Source organism: Rhinolophus hipposideros, assembly GCF_964194185.1.
Source record: "Rhinolophus hipposideros genome assembly, chromosome: 25".
Taxonomy (NCBI): Eukaryota; Metazoa; Chordata; class Mammalia; order Chiroptera; family Rhinolophidae; genus Rhinolophus; species Rhinolophus hipposideros.
In genome coordinates this window covers 19,903,332-19,916,617 of record NC_138071.1, presented here as the reverse complement: position 1 = coordinate 19,916,617, position 13,286 = coordinate 19,903,332, and the positions used below count along the sequence as shown (strand labels likewise).

Sequence of the window (13,286 nt, the reverse complement as noted above, 5' to 3'; positions counted from 1 at the left end):
CTTGGTTTTCTCGGTGGTTCATGCTATAAAGACAGGGCAAGAACAGGGAATGGACAGAGGGAGAATGTGTGGGAAGGTTGTGGGTAAAGAGGGACTGTTGGTAAAAATGGAAATGGCAATTTCACTTTAAAAACACCTGAAGACTTTGGAGCAAAAGTAAATGGCCTTGGTAACATCTGGGCAGCCGCTGTCTAAGGGAAGCGTGGATGGGGAACAGGCTCTGCCAGAGCACAGCTGACCTTCAGCACCTCAGCTGCCAGGAGAGGCAGCAGGAATGCCCAGGGGGAGCTGAGGTCCTCAGTAAAAGTGGCAGCCATCACTCACCTATGTGGCTTTTCAGCAGGCAACCCAGGAAACACGCAGGGAGGCCCCTTTCCATCGTTTAGCTGGCAACAAAGGCCTTATTACCTGGTGCCACAGGAAGTAGCCAGAATATAGGACAAAAGAGTTTGTGCCACAGAGTCAAAACACAGGTCTTACCTGTGGGCTCACCTGTGTGTCTGCCCCAGGACGTCCAGAAAACAGCAGGGAGAACGGAGTGGGGGCTTTGGGGCTGGCATTACAGATGGTGGTCAGTAAAATGTGTGCTCTTGGCAGCCCCATCTCAGCTCTGTGGGCTTGAGTGCTCACCCGGGAAGTGGCGGTACGGTGGGTCACTTAGCTCTCAGTTTTGAAACGGCAGCTGTTAGTAAGAATGGTGTGCCTTTGGGAGGTGCTGGGAGAAGAGAGAAAAAGTGTGATGAGGAGAAAAAAAAACCTTGCTGCATCATATGATCATTTAGTTGCAATGTTTTTCTTTTTTCCCAGCCTTATTGAGGTATAGTTGACAAATAAAATTATAAGATATTTAAAGTGTACCATGTGGTGATTCGATATACATTGTGAATGTAATTCCCACATTGAGTTCTTTAATGCATCCGACTTCTCACGTACTTACCATTTTTATTTCTAATATTTTGGTGAGAACATTTAAGCTTTACTCTCTTAGGAAATGTCAGTTATACAATACAGTGTTAACAGATAGAGTCACCATGTTTTACATCAGATCCTCCGTACTTATTCATGTTGTAACTGAAAGCTTGTACCATTTTACCAACCTCTCCCTATTCCTCCAACCCCCTACCCCTGACAACCACTTTTCACTGTTCAACTTTCTATGAGTTTAATTTTTTTGTTTTTAGATTCCACATATAAGTGACACCATATGGTAATCTTTCTCTGTGACTTACTTCACTTAGCATAACGTCTTCAAGGTCCATCCATGTTGTTGCAAATGGTAGGATTTCTTCAAGTAGAATTTAAAGTCATCATGCAATCAGTATTTCTAAGCCTTGAGGAATGTACAGAACTCTTTTAAAGACTGTGTTGCTTGAATATACAGGCACATGAACTAGGTCTAAACTACATGTGATCATACTTCTAGATAACCATATAAAACAAAAATTGTACAACTAAGTACTATTATAAAAAGACCTCCATGTTAATAGGATTTAAATTAACGATGTTAGTTAATGGGATGAATGATTTTGTTTTGCTTAAGCTAAAATCACCACCCACGGTAAAAATGAGGTGTAGATGGGACCACACAGGGATTTGGGGTTCAGAAAGCCTCCATGGTATGTGCTGGGGGCGGCTTCCATTCTGCCCCCACTCTTATCCATTCAACTGCTCAAAGCGATGTCGTTCTATGGGCTGACCTGTCCTTAATTGGCTTAATCCCAGGAGAACTCTTCATTGGCACTTGCCTGGGAGATACTGCAACCCCGGGGACAACCTGCTTTTCCTTGTGACACTTGAGAAAGTCTATTCAGGCAATAGATGGTGTTGAGAGGCAAGTTACCTAGGAGAATCCAGAATTCTGCACACGAGTGATTGGCTGTTGTTTTCCAAGGGGCTTGACTGGCTTTCTGATGGTATACCACAGCATGAATTTTTCTGAAAGTTTTTTTCCGGAAAGACTCAAGGAGTCTTTTTTCTGAAAGACTCAAGGAAAGAAATTTTTCTGAAAGACTCAAGGAGAAGCATGTGCACGGGAAGTCCACTCTGCCTCATGCATTGAGCTTGGAGAGGAGAGACGAGGGGAGGGAGAATTTCAGCTCTACTCTGCTCTCTCAGAATACATCCCGGGGTGCTAATTCAGGTGTTGTGAGATCCTTTTCTATGGCTTGCAGGATTTGCAAAGAGTTTCACCATCTGTTCTTTCTGTGACCTGATGTCACACGGAGCAGAATATCCTGTTGTCATCCCAAACCCTTCCCTTTTAAGGGTGTGCACAGTTGTCTGGATTCAGGGCTAGAACAGCTCTTTTTGACTCTTGCTCTCTGTCTCTTCCTGGAGGAAGACCAGAGTCTGTACCGGAGGATGGTTTCCGAGATCCTGGCTCTGAGCCTGTGTCCAGCTGATCAGCCTTCTCTGCTCGTTTATGTTTTGGCTTCGTTTCTGGAGGTGAAGGTGCTGTGAGCCTTCAGGGACCATGGGCTTGAGGTGCCCACAGCTGTTTGCTTCCCTACCTTTCTTGTTCCTCTTTCTCTCTCTGTCTTCAAGCCTGTTGTCTGAGAGACTGCAGCTCAGCGATAGCGTTGTCATTTCCAATCACTGCCAGCATCTCTGGCCACTCCTTTACTGTTCTCTGCAGGGCAGTTTCCTCTTCTCTTTGCTTTCCTTCTTTCTTGTGTCTTCATCAATGTTTTTCTTCTGTTGGGTAAATGATTTCTCCTTGTGTCACCATCACTAGCAGTCAGAATGGTCCTTTTGCTTTTTTTTTTTTTTTTGCCAATGGCTGAGAGGTGAGTCTCAAGTCAGGGATAATTTGGGGGCATTCATTACTCAGAACAGCACAAGAACTGGACAAGCTGTGAAGCTGGCCGTTTCTGAGCCCCCGAAAGCTCTGCAGCATGGGTGCTGCAAGGCACGAGTGTCCCCATCTTCTTCCTAAGGGAACTTTCTCTCGGCTCTCTGTTCAAATTCAGGCACACGTCCTGAAGCTCAGGACCAGACATCACCCAAAAGCATTGTCTCATCTCTCAGATGCCCTTCATGTTTCTATTCATTACATTTGCAGAACTCTCCTCCAGCAACTGCAGAAGCTTCAGACTTTGGTGATGGGCAAGGTTTCTCGCACCTGCAAGTTGGCTGGCACACAGACTGGCACCTGCCTCATGGTGAGTTTCCTGAAGGGACAGCTCCAGAACTGCCCCCACCAATTCCCCAATCTCCGGTCTCCCCCAGCTTGCCAAGTCCAAGTGCTGTGAGGTTAGAGGAACCACACCCGAGGCTATCTCTCGGCTTGGATGTTACCGTGATTGACCTGTGGGTGCAGCCTGCTGGCCTGATGGAGGGGAGTCTGTCTCCCTGGGTCTCTCGGGTGCTGCAGGTCTAAAGGTTTGCTCTGTGGATCTTGGAATTGACAGCTCCCCATGTTTTCCCCTCCCCCTATAGGTCGTTGTGTTATGCTTTGCTGTGGCATTTGGAAGCTTCTTTCAGGGCTATGGGCCCTATCCTTCTGCCACCAAGATGGCTCTGCCCAGCCAGCCTTCCATGCCAGAGCCGTACACCGCCTCCGTTGGTAAGACCGCAATCAGCAACTGGGGAAGTGTCTTGTTTCATTTCTCTGGAGCTTTCTGAAAGCTCAGCTTTCTGAAGGGGGTCTTATGTGAAAGTCTAATTTTTTAAAAAGTGGTAAAAGTATAGCTTCTCCATTGAAGGGAGGGAAGGGAGACGTGGGGGATCTGGTGTGCAGGCTGCTGGGTGTCCCCTTGTGCCCCTCACCCACTGGGAATTCTCTAGAGCTCGACAGGTCACAGTTTGCAAACTTTCGTCACATTTTAAGGGAGTTCCTGTGTTTCTGTCTCCATGCGGTAGACTCAAGTGTACCGTAGTAAGAGTTTATAAAATGAAGTTAAAGAATCAGTCTGTTTTACAAAACATGCCCAAGATTTAGAGAATTTGGAAACTCAGGTGTTAGATGAGAAGTATGTGATAATCTCACTTAGGTCATTGATCTCTTTTAAGTATGTAGGAAATAAAGAGGTGGCATGCAGAGATCATAATCCATGCACTAATATATATATGTATATATCCCCTAAAACACCAAGTGTAGGATTGGGGGTATTGGATTTGGACGAGGCACACTTTTGCCGTTCGGAAAGGTCTGTGGTCTTTGTCAGACAGGTGTAGCCCTGCCAGGTGTATGACAGAAATGCAAGTATTGCAACCAAATAATTTCAGTGGTTTCTTGGGAAATTCTTTTTTCCCTAAAGGACTATGTCTCTAAATTTACATGGAAGCCAATGAGAGCATAGTTTCTATGTTGTGGAAAATTGCTCCAGAGCCATCCAGTGATGTAATATCCTATAAAACAAAAGAGATTGTCCCTGCTGTCATTTCATTTATGGCTTTGGCTTTGTGTCTTCACTCCAGTCTCTATATGAAAATGCAGTTTCCTGCCCTTGCACCTTCTCTCCACGCAAGACCTACTCCGTGGGAAAGCTTATTTTAGCTGGGCCTGGACATCTCTGAGTGTTTGACTCTCATTCTCCATGCAGTGCTTCCCCCAGATGGTCTGGGGTGGGCAAGGAGGGGAGTTTTATTCTCTGAGCAGCGGGGGTGGCAGTTTGTTTCGTGTTTATTTGCTTTTCTGTTGTTCTTCCAACACTGAATAGTTGGTATAATCTTTTCAATGCACAAAGTCTGAAATCCTGAAGCCTTTATAGAAAGCCAACTCCAGTCGGTTCTCTTAGTCCCAGGCAACAAGAACCCACGAGTTGTCCCCCCTGGGCATCCCTGGGCATCGAGTGAGGGGACATGGCGTGTCCCTGTGCTCTCACCCTAATGCGTGCTCCTTTGCTCTGTCTTCAGTGAGATCCAGGAACCTGCTGATCTATGAGGAACAGTCTCCACTGGAGGAGCCATCCAGCCCCACCCCGGCCGGGGAACTTGGGCGCTGGGACCGAGGCTCCTCGCTGCTCAGGGCGTCGGGGCTGGAGTCCAGGCCGGACGTGGAGCTTCCCCATTTCATTCTCTCGAATGAGACCAGCCTGGAGAAGTCAGTGCTGTTGGAGCTGCAGCAGCACTTGTGAGTGAAATGGGCACAGATTCCACTCTAATGCACTGATGATGGGTAGTGAGTCAGCAAAAGCAACCTGGCTACCAGGCGTAGATTCCTGCATAGGTCTAGTCCAGGCCCTCAGCTCTTTCAGGACCCGGGACTCCGGAGAGTCTATTCTTACCCAGCAGCTGCCCTTAGCAGAGATGGGGAAAAGACCCTTCCATGTATGTGTCACTGGGGAGCTGGCAGTGGTGGCTCCAGGAAGGAGGGGAAGGGCTGGAATCCCTACTTCACACTCTTCAACTTCCCCTCAAAGCCACGTCAGTAAACACGCAGCCCAGTCACAGCAGTATGAGTGCTGTGCACAGGCGGCCTCCAGACACCTTCTCCAGCTTCCTCCCAGCTACAGATACATGTATGTTATGCCTCATGTTGATTTGTAGATTTATGATTTCTATGTAACAAACGTGCATTAATATCATTATATAATTATGTATTTATATTAAGGGACATCGTTTGAGTGGCCCTATGCGTGTTTCCATATTGAAAATAACATGGCTGCCAGGTATTGTTATTATGCTTGGAGAGGTACCTGGGAATGCCAGACAGCAGGCGAAGGAGGCCCTCTCTACATTCACACTCCTGCTTCTGTGTCGTATGGAGTGGCTGCTGATGTGGCTGAACTCTGCCGCTGGGCCTCCCAGAAATAATGCTATTCCAGTGCAAATGGGAGAGATTCTGTCTCCACTTCTTCAGCTTTCTTCCTCTCATGCAGCGGGGAAGGTTTGTAATTGCATATACTTCTACATGTCTACATTATACGTGCATATTTAACATGCACTAACATGTACTATTTTAAGTACTATGCAAATATGATATGCAAATCCCTTTAAAAACTTTAAGAAGTTAGACATTATTATTATTCCCATTATAGAGAAATTGTAGGGCTGCCACTGCTTGATTCCTTGGCTCATGACACGAGTCGTCTCCCTTCTAAGCTCAGCTATTCACGGCCCTGTTGAAACCTCACTTATTCTGGGATGTCTCCTGGATACCAAAGCCCGTATATTCCTGCTTCAAATGCCTGGAGACTCTCTAGGCTTTACACAATGTAATAACGTATTTATTTTCTGTTATATATCTATTGTTATTTCAAGTTATTTTGGGTTTATTTTTGGTGGTGGGAGGGGGCTGTTCTTTTTTCTTTTTTTTTTTTTTGGATTATTAGCTATTCTAGACGAGGGATTATGCTTTGTTGTTTTATTTTCTTCTTCCCAGAGTCCAACAGAGTGCATTCTGAATAAATACAGTAATTTAAAGCAATGTATGACAAATAGGTATCAAACTGCCATGTCTGTCGTCTGGGTTGAGATGTCTCTTCTTGGGTGGGGTTAAAGTAGGAAAGTGGATATATGGATAGGTTAGTTGTGAGGTACTTAGGCAACAGAATTGTTACTCAGTGGGAAGGGACGAGAACCATTCGTGGGCCAGCCCGCAAGGTTGCAATCAAGGAATGATCGTGTCGTACTGCCAAGTGTGAGAATTGGAGGTGACAGTTGGTGATTAAGACTTCTTTTTCCTTTCAATGCCTTCACAGGGTCAGCGCCAAACTGGAGGGGAATGAAACACTAAAAGTTGTAGAACTCGACAGAAGAGTGAACGCCACCTTCTAAAGAGGCGCTCCCTTCACTCTGCTCTTTTCTCTTCACTCAACTTGTACATCCCCAAACCACCTTTGCCATAAGCTTTTCCTTTTCCCTGTTCCATCTGGATGAAGAGTTGGAGGAACAGTGGTGGCTTTGGATGGGAGGACAGCCTGGGATTTCCACCTGTGGTGAGAGAGCACCTTTCCCTCCAGTCCCATGTCCTTCCCTGCAGAAGGGATCCCCTCCCTTTCGCTTACTGCCATAGGAAATTATTTTAGGGTCAGGTGGGACAAGCAGGCTTGTTCCTACAGATAGTGCCAAAAAGATACTGCCTGATTCTCACCTGGGGAGTGTCACCACCTCTTTGAAAAAGTGATGACTCGTGTTTATTTGAGACCCCAGACTCTAACTACAGAAATACCAGCATGCCCGTTGGGATCTGGCAAAGCACTGACTGGTGTTCTGCCTTCCTTAGCCTGGGTGTCCAGTGTATCCTGCGACGTCAGCCCCGGAAGTGCCGGGGTGTCCAGTGAGCCCCCCTGCCACTCTGCTCTGTCCAAGTCCTCAAGCCCTCGCTGATTGTCCTCCGGCACTGGAGTGAGGGCACCCCCTTCATATTCTCAGGCCGCAAGTGCAATGCCTGAAGGAATCAGGCTTCTCTACTCCAGGCAAACCTGTCCCGTCTCATTGCTTGTAGGACTTCTCCATAACCAGTGTCCCCACATGCCCATAGTTCCGCCTCCCCGGCTTCTCCTCCCCATTTGTAAATAGTATTTATTAGCTTGCTGAGGCTTCCCACTCGCAACCACACTGAAGACGTCCGACGCCTCCCTCCAAGACACCAAAGTCTCCTGCTGGCCTTCGGCGCTGGGAGGACAGCCTAGGCTCTGGGATCCCCAATCCTCCCGACCTGTTTCATTTCCTTTGCTGCTTCTTCTTTCTTCCTGGAAGCCTATCATTATAGTTGGGAAATCCCCATAAGCATGTGTTATTCTATAGAATGAACTCAGAGGGGAAGATGGAGCGATGCCTTGCTCAGGCCGGTGGCTTTTTCTGTACTGTCATAACAGAGAAGGTAGCTCTGTCCCTGATGACAGACGTTTTGGATGGCCTTGCTGGCTTGTCTCCCCACACCTGCGCCCGACCCCTCCCTCCCCTCCCCCCCACCTCGCTTTACCCTCCTCTCCTGCCTCAGCACAGGGGGTGGGCCTGAGGTCTGTTCCTGGGGTTGGAGTAGGTGACATTTGTGTATCCATTACCTTTTATAGTCAGGTTTGGTTACTTTGCAGCTCACCCAAAGAGACATAACCTAACCCCCAACCTACTTTATTTTTTTTTGTTAATGATTAAAGTAACTTTTGTAGGTTTAAAAAAAATTCTTTCCTTTTTCATACAGGTAGGAAATGGAAATTGCCTTTTTATTGTATAATGTAGAAGATCCCGCTTAAGGATTTTCCCTAGCTTGTAAAAGATTTTTGTATAGGAAATTTGCTCACATTTTGTATTTTATTTTTAGTACTAGCTAAAAGGCCTTTAGCTTTAACTCCTCTCTCTCTCTCTCTCTCTCTCTCTCTCTCTCTCCTGTACATTGTCATTGGGACCTGTACTTAAGAGGGATTAAGCCCACACCTGGCCCTTCCATTCCATATCAGAAACAGGGTTTGGTGTCATCAATATTTGCTGTCATACGTTATAGTCAGATTTGTGTTTTGTGTGCCCCGGTAACTTGGGGGCTCACTGTTAGGGATTCTTTCCTCTCCCCACTGTGATGGAGAGACTTCCAGACTGGGAGAAGGCCAAGTTCATTTTCTCAGCAGTGTGTGAAGGCTGGATGGGGAGCACAGTGGTCCTGGTAGCCCTGACCATCGTCACTGCCCCTCACGTTGGCCAGGGAGCACTGAGACCATCTGGGCTGTGCGGGAACAGGAGTTGCTGGCTTGTGCCCCCCTCCTGCTTCTCTCTGCTCCCTTCTCGCCTTCTCTTCTGCTCTACATCCTCCTGGCCCCGGCTGGTGTCTAGTAACCGTGGGCCACTGCTGGCCCATCCCTCTGTTTAAAATGTCGTGTAATTATCAGGCACAGGCAGACTGTGAGGGCCTAAGAGGGCAAAGCGATAGAGTTCACTCAAGTAGTATTTGGACAATGTGAAAAGAAAGTTTTTGGATTTAAGGGTAGAAGTGGAGAATGGGTCAGCCTGGCCACTAGCCACACCGGAACTAGTGTTTAAGGCTCCTGCATTAGCCAGAGTGGATAACCTGCTCTTCTGAATGAGGAGGGAGAAGGGAAAGGGCAGCAAACTAATGGCCCCCATCATCTGTGCCTTGAGGATTTTTTCTCCCCCACCGATGATCCTTGCTTAATGTCACTCTCTCTAGACCTCCAAACAGCAGGGTTTCCTCTTCTTTGGGAAACCGCTCTGCCAGAACTGAGTCTGTATTTAGAAACATGAGACATCAGACTGAGAGCCTACATGGCCATTGTAAAGGGGTTCCAAGAACCAATATTGTTGCTGTGTTGAGAAAACCCTCTCCCTTCCACACCCTCTCTGGGCAAGGAGAGGAAGCTAAAGTTATCCCTTTAGGAAGATGTAATGGGGTCAAGAGGACTCCAAAGGGTTGGGTAATGGCGGATGGGTTCCAAATAGTGGATGCGTGCACGTTTTCTGTCCCAGGGATAAGCCCAGAATATCAGTGGTTCTGTTTCCCCCGTAGTGCTGTCCCACCGACTAGTCAGTGATACTTGGTTGGACCTGAAGATTTCAAATACTGGTAGGCGTTGGCTTCCGAATTTTAGTTTTGAAAAATACGAGACTGTTAGTGCAACCAAGAGAATAACTATGTGAACTGTAAAGATATTAATTATATTTTTCATCATGCAAACAAGTTTCCCTCTTCCCTTTCTTTGATTACCCAAGTGAGGGAGCCATCTTGTAAAAATTCAGAGAACAAGTACTTTTTTTACTGGATGAGATCTGAGTAACCCCAGAGCCCCCAGCGTGGTTCTTTTCACAGCTCTCGACTTTGCACTTAGAAATGGATACTGAAAATGAAAGTCCTCAGTGCCAGTTTTAGGAGAGAGTTCCTGTGAAGTGTTAGGACTCTGGAGCGTTGCTCACATAAAGAGAATGTTATATAAAAATCTGACAGATGAACTAGGTTGCTCCTTTAGGGCAAAGGGGGCAGGGATGAAGTTTGACACCAGAATGGGCAAAACAAGATGACCTTTTTCTTTTTATATATAAATGATTTTGATTTGGAGACCTAATTTGAGGATTGCGAAAGCAGCTTTTAGCTCAACTTATTTAGAAACCAACTATAAATACCCTGCCTTTTTAATTCCTAAATCCCTTGGTTTAGGCTGACCACCAACAGAGAGGGCAGGGACTCTCATGTGCCCATGGGCTGGACATGATTTGTCTTTATTCTGGCACTGAGTCAGTGTCCAGGATTTTTGTCATGAGTATTCTATTAAAAATTTCAGCATGTCATGGCTCCTTCCTCCCATGTCCTCAGACCAAGCAAAACCATGATAACCGAGTCCGAGGCCTCTCCAGGGTAACTCCTCTGCACACACCGGTCCCGTGAGATGAGTATTAGGGCATAGTGCACACAGGAGGACATCCCGCTGAGGAGATGGACCATTTGTGCTGCCCTTGCTAACACGGACACCGCAGATGGAGGAAAAGGCTTTCAGCCTCCCTCTCATCTTCCCTGAGGCACTCATTTTGTTCTGTGGAGTCCAGTCTTTGAGAAACCCTTACTAAAGACACCAGCCTGCCTGTTGGCAGTGCAGGCAGGACCCGTGGAACCATTAGCAGGCAGCGGCCCAGAGAGAGTCATTTTATTTGAATCCTTTTTAGCTGAGACAATTAGGAGACATGTGATAGGATAAGCCCCTCTGGGAGGGCAGTTAGAAGCGAGAGCAGGGGGCTGTGAAATGAGGCCTGGGATGGAGCCAGAGACAGATTTCAGCTTCTCTGTTCGTTTGTTCGTTCGTTCGTTCGTTCATTCATTCATTCATTCATTCATTCATTCCTGAGGAAGAGTGATACATGAGGCTCTGGGGGATAAGGGGACTAAGGAAATATTAAGCAATAGGTCTGCAAAAGACATAAGTGCTGGGTCTCTCTCCCTCTCTCTTTCGCACACACGCACACACACACACACACACACTCACACACGTACACACTCACTTCTCCCTTGTCTTAGACACCCGTTTGTGCCTTACATGTGCCTTTTATATGAATCCAGGATGCCTGAGGACCCTTTGTCCCTGGGATATTTTATGCGTAGCTTTGTAGTATTAGAGTGAAGTGGGTGTGAGAGAAATAACTTTTTCTAATGGCTCAAAAATGGTTTCCTAAAAGTGAGCAAGGATCACATTTGTACGTCAGGAGAAAAACAGACAGAGTTACGTCCATTAGGAAGATCCTATTTTGTAGAGGTGTAAGCACATCAAAAAATGGCCAGCCAGGATTAAAGATATAAATCCTCAGAGCAGAACATTCTCTCTGTGCAAAGGAAACTGGCCCATTTGGGGATGAATGCTAAATGCCCACATGGCCAAAGGGTCAACACTTACTACAGGAGAAAATCCAGGTGTTGTTTCCTTTTGCCATTTAGGGTGACATAAAATTCAGGAATGCTTTATTTTGTCTTGGTTTCGAGAAAGAAGGGGAAAAAAATTGTTTTGAGCATTTACTAAATCCTGGGTGCTGTGCCAAGTACGTGTTAAGTCTTTTAATTTTATAGATAGAGAAAACAAGGACAACTCGTCACTCTGAGAGGGGTAAACAGCTAAGTGATATGGGAAATGCAACAATTTGTGGATTAGGTGGAGCTAATGCCTCTCTGAGAACACCGTAAACTCGTAAGCTCTCTGGACAGGAAACACAGTGCCTGCTCCCCTGCTGGCCCAGCCGTGCGATGCTCAGCTCTTTGCCTCGTGCTGGAAATGACCTCCAGATGTTCATCTCTTGTCATTTTCACCCAGTCTTCTGTGAGTTCCAGCGAGCATGCTGTACCTCCCGGAAAAGAAAAGTCAGGGGTTTTAGCTCCATTTCTTTGCTCTCATCCTTTGCTCACCAGCTGGGGGAGAACATGAACTTTTGGCACCATGGACCCAAGGCCTACACTGCTTAGAAAATCTCTCTTTCAGATAAAACGCTTTATGATTCTATGGAAAACACCAGCACTCGTTGACAAATTGTGAGTGACCCTTTTTAAACAATGCTGAGCAGACCCTGGACTACCTAATCAGCATGAACGTCAATGTCTCTGCTGACAGCTGGGCTTTCCTTTCTTTTGTAACAGGTTGTATAGACCAGTAACGTTTAAGTCTAAATATATTGCGAGTCTATTATCTATTGTGTTGTGCTGGGTTTTTTTTTATGGCTTTTTATTCTTTATTATTGCTGAGTAAATACCAAAAATAAATAAGTAAATAAATGCTTTGTAACTGTACTTAGTTTGGGGGAAAAATGAATTGAAATTGTTATGCTTTTGTATTTCTATTTCTTGCAAATAAAAATATTGTTTTCTTAAATAGTAACATGTTGTCCAGTCTTTAAAACCCTGGTAAGCTGGTTTTAAAAGCATTTTGCTTTTCTCATGAGCATGGATTTGTAGGTGTATGCCTAAACATTCTTTTCTGATTAGTTGAATGACAAGGAGCCTCAGACCAGCAAGTTGAATGTTATCTAGTGCTGAGTCCAAGTCTCAGTTGGAAGAATACTGAGAAACATAATTGTTTTTTCAGTCAGTCACAAGAAGAAAAACAGTGTTCTCTAGAGATTTCTGCTGCCTGAGTGCTATTTTCGTTGTCTCCTGTAACTCTTCCCTAACTAGGTTTCAGAACTCTGTGGACTGGAATATGTTTTCCCCATTTCAGATTTTTGAGAACGAGGGCTTGAACTTGAGCCAGAAGAGAAGGGTCCTTCTTCACGTGAACAGTTGCAGAGGACGCCTAACAGATTCATGCTCCAGGAATTCTGATGAAATGGTTCATAAAGGTCAATATCCTCAAGCAAAATCATCTCTGTGCCATTGCAGTCTGTGCATTCAAATTTCATTTTCTGTACTCCGAAAGCGTGGGGTTTCATTTAGCCTCAGAAAGAGTCCCGAGGATATTAGAGACTAAAGCTATGGACTGCGCTTACCTGGAAAGAAAAAAACCTTTGTTTTTCTTTTTATTAGCAGCACGTCTAATCCTGCTTTTGGCTCAAGGAGTGTATTAACCTGTCCTCTCTGAGCACCTTGACCTGCTCTTCTTTTGTTTCTACAAAAGAAGGGGCCAATTCTAAGCCTGCTTACCTCATCTTGCTCATTCCTACCTGCAGAAACCACAATCAAGGCTCTTGCCTACTTTTTCCTCTTATTCCCTCTGCCTGCTGACTGACCCTGGTGCTTCCCTGTGTGGCCCTGCATGGTGTGGCCTGCTCCCTCATTGTGGGAACTGTGAGTAACAAACCATCTTTTCAGTCACAATCATCTCTTGATCTGTTGGCCTTACCATATCGGAATAATAATGAAACCTACATTTTAAAACACATTCTTTAGGCATCGAATGTCAAATCAGAGGCTGATTCCAGACTCA

General features: G+C 45.8%; 1 protein-coding gene across 5 annotated transcripts in view; it reads left to right on the top strand.

Moving 5' to 3' along the window:
- CREB3L2 (cAMP responsive element binding protein 3 like 2) overlaps positions 1-12,240 on the top strand; it is a 156,248-nt gene extending 144,008 nt beyond the window's left edge. For 4 of the 5 annotated variants that reach the window (XM_081038763.1, XM_081038762.1, XM_081038764.1 and 1 more), the window contains 4 exons: positions 3,062-3,161; positions 3,439-3,565; positions 4,858-5,074; positions 6,645-12,240. In XM_081038763.1, the coding sequence (XP_080894889.1) occupies positions 3,062-3,161; positions 3,439-3,565; positions 4,858-5,074; positions 6,645-6,720 (520 nt within the window). In that variant the 3' untranslated portion in view covers positions 6,721-12,240. The remainder of the gene's footprint in view (positions 1-3,061; positions 3,162-3,438; positions 3,566-4,857; positions 5,075-6,644) is intronic. The other variant, XR_013992611.1, reaches the window with a different exon arrangement.
- The last annotated feature ends 1,046 nt before the right edge of the window (positions 12,241-13,286 follow it).